A 3,144-nucleotide genomic window follows, 5' to 3' on the forward strand; every position below is an offset into this window, starting at 1 on the left:
TAAACATGGAAGAACATCCTTCAAGTGTGCAAGGGAGTTTGTTATCACAGACTGTCTTAAAACCCAAAGCCTCTCAATTCATCTCTCATTCTCCCATTTATGATAGTGACATTAACTAACACAACAAAGTAATGGCTCAAGCTTGATGACTAATGGCAACTGAAATTTGCCCTCAGACCTGGGAAAAAAGGGGAGTGGTTGGAGCTGTAGGGAATTATAGAGAGCACACCCCATATGAATGGAGCTGAGAGTATTTAATAATTTAATTATTTAAGTATTTTTATATAAAAATAATTTAAGTATTTTTTATATAAAATTGTAGAGGAAAGACTGATTTATATTTTATTCTTTCTACAGAAAATCATGTTGACAAAATTAGTGTCATATGTAGAGGTGATCAAAGACTTTGCAGCCAAAAAGTGTAAGGGAAATGTTAGAGATGATGACGCTGCTATCATATTATTGTCTTGATTTTGTGACATTTGTGTTTTTTGTCAACTTGTAAGTTTTTATTCGTTAATATTATTTTTGTTCTTAATTGGCATTCATATTTACATCTACTATTCTATTCACAATATTGTATTCTTTTTCTTAAAGAAAACCCCCAAAATTATAAACATCAAGATTTTCAGACCATGGATCCACCTCTAGTAAGACAGTTGGGACAGAATAGTGTACCTCAAGTAGAGAGAAAAACAGGATCTTCCATGACCTTGGAAATGCTCAAAAGGCATTCAAAATTTTGAGGTGGGGGGCCTAGAGATGTTATAGGAGGGTAGATTCCAGGATGTTTTACAAATATAAATGTACACTACAAAATCCATGAAATAAGTTCATTTTGAAACAATTTTGATTTGATTGATCTAAGAAGTAGAGGATCCATAGGTCGTCCAGTGGGAAGAAGAAAATCCTGACATTTCTGTCCCTCTCTCCACCACTGTCATTTATTTCCTCACCTCATCTCAGTAGGGCTCCCACTTTGTTTTTATTCACGTGTCCATGTTGATCTCTTCTTGCTTTAGATTTTATTTCATTTTTCTAAACACTAAATTAAAAAATTTCTTTTTCAGCATCATGCCCATTCCTAGTCATCTCTCTCAATCCTTTTGGCTTACTTTTATATGCTCCCTTTAGACTAGACATAGTAAGAATTTCTAATAGTAACTAACAGATGGAAATTTACACTGGAGAGTGTGAATCAATGGTTTGATATAGGGGCAATGTTCAGAGGGTTCCTCATCAAGACCAGATTTCTGCCTCTTGGCCACTGGCACTATAAGGAGAGGACTACATTGAAATCTCCATTCTAGGAATAAAACATTCCTTAGCCAAAACAGGATCAGATGTACAAGTAGTCATGGCCACAGAAAATAAGACAAGTTTCCCTGGCCATGATGGACTAGGCATTAATTGCATACCTTCATAGCATTTGTAACATAGATGTAATTCATTGACATAGAGCTATAAAAATAAACTGAGTTCACCCATAAATGTAAGATGAAGGTTGTTAGCTAATTGTAACTACAAAGAGGATTACTGAGTTACGTGTATGCAAATGAGGGAGTTCAAATATGGAAAAGATGACACTATAAAATACCACACCCATTGCTGAGAGTATATAAATATCACAGTCCAGGAATGACATTCAAACTCAAAATCTTCTCACCGTAACTCAGCTGACCTCACTTCTCCTGTCAACATGTCCCACAGCTGCTGCTCTGGAAGCTTCTCCTCCCGCTCCCTTGGGGGCTACCTGAGCTACCCAGGCTCCTTCTGTGGCTCTTCCTACCCCAGGAACTTGTTCTACAGCACTGCCTCCCGCTCTCCCATCACCTGCCAGCTGGGTTCCTCTCTCTACAGTGGTTGTCAGGAGAACTACTGTGAGCCCATCAGATGCCAGCCTTCCTATGTGGTATCCAGACCTTGCCAGACGTCCTGTTACCACCCAAGGACCTCCACACTCTGCAGTCCCTGTCTGACGACTTATTCTGGATCTCTAGGTTTTGGATCCAGCAGCAGCTGCTCCCCACGCTGTGGATTTAGAAGCTCCTACTCACTGGGTTGTGGCTCCAGTAGCTTCAGACCCCTGGTTTATGGAGTTCGTGGTTTCCCTTCTCTGAGCTATGGATCTGGATTCTGCCGCCCATCCTACTTGACTTCTAGGAACTTCCAGTCTTCTTGCTACAGACCAACCTGTGGATCTGGCTTCTACTAATCATCTTATTAAATTTCTAATCTTGTTATCCAATACCATCAATGCCTCGACTCATAAACGTCATTACCTTTGTCATCTACAGAAAGAATTATCCTCTTACTTTCTGATTGTCAAATTTTCACCTTGTCTCTTGCCCTAAACACTGGCTAAAAGGTCTCCCTAAAAAATTCTATAATTAATATACTAACTCAAAATAAAGTCTAAAGTCTGCATTGGAGATGGAATTCATGTTATTGGTTTTTATTCCAAAATTGTTTGAAAGGTTCAATCATTATAATCTAATAAACTTATTAGTTCTGATATCCAACTGTGTTTGTTGTTTTTAGTTGTTTATTAACTAGAGTTTTAATTCTGATAGATGAAAGAGATATTATGAAAAGACCAATATGCACATGGAAATAAGTTTTGAAATCCTAAGAAGTTGGGGATTTGCACTAATTTTGGGAGACCTCAGATATTTTTCTGACTCAAACTATAGATAGTGGAAAACTATTGTTTGAATATATAGGCTTTTATGAATTAAAATCTCAAAATCAGGAATTAGATTGAGTCCCTCATAAGATGTGTGTCCTCAGATAGACATAATTACAGATATAGTTTTATATAGCTATAGATATAGGTGAATATATAGATACAGATATAGATAAATATATAGATAAATTTATAAATATAGATGAATATATAGATGATAGAGATATAGACATAGATAGCCTAATACCCAAGGAAAATTTACCAGACCTCAAGAAGTTAAGAAATGACTAAATCCAAAAGATGTATCATGTAGTACAAACAAACTCACAAGAGATTCAGTAAATAGAAATATTAGACATAGAAGTTAAAATTGATATGCTTAGGAAATAAAAGGATAGATTGAAAATTTTGGCAGAGCACTGGAACATATTAAAAGAACAAAGCAGAAATTCTAAAAT

The 3,144-nt window shown here is 36.2% G+C and overlaps 1 protein-coding gene across 1 annotated transcript; it reads left to right on the top strand.

The window, feature by feature from the left end:
* Positions 1-1,634: 1,634 nt before the first annotated feature.
* Positions 1,635-2,439, top strand: LOC100065223 (keratin-associated protein 13-1-like). The gene has a single exon (XM_001499263.5). The coding sequence runs from the start codon at positions 1,700-1,702 to the stop codon at positions 2,213-2,215; it is 516 nt and encodes a 171-aa protein (XP_001499313.3). The 5' UTR covers positions 1,635-1,699; the 3' UTR covers positions 2,216-2,439.
* Positions 2,440-3,144: the final 705 nt, after the last annotated feature.

The sequence above is a fragment of the Equus caballus genome, chromosome 26 (genome assembly GCF_041296265.1).
Source record: "Equus caballus isolate H_3958 breed thoroughbred chromosome 26, TB-T2T, whole genome shotgun sequence".
In the NCBI taxonomy this organism is placed as follows: domain Eukaryota; kingdom Metazoa; phylum Chordata; class Mammalia; order Perissodactyla; family Equidae; genus Equus; species Equus caballus.

Excerpts from the sequence above, each read along its gene's own strand:
- LOC100065223 (XM_001499263.5), top strand. The coding sequence starts at position 1,700 with ATGTCCCACAGCTGCTGCTCTGGAAGCTTCTCCTCCCGCTCCCTTGGG.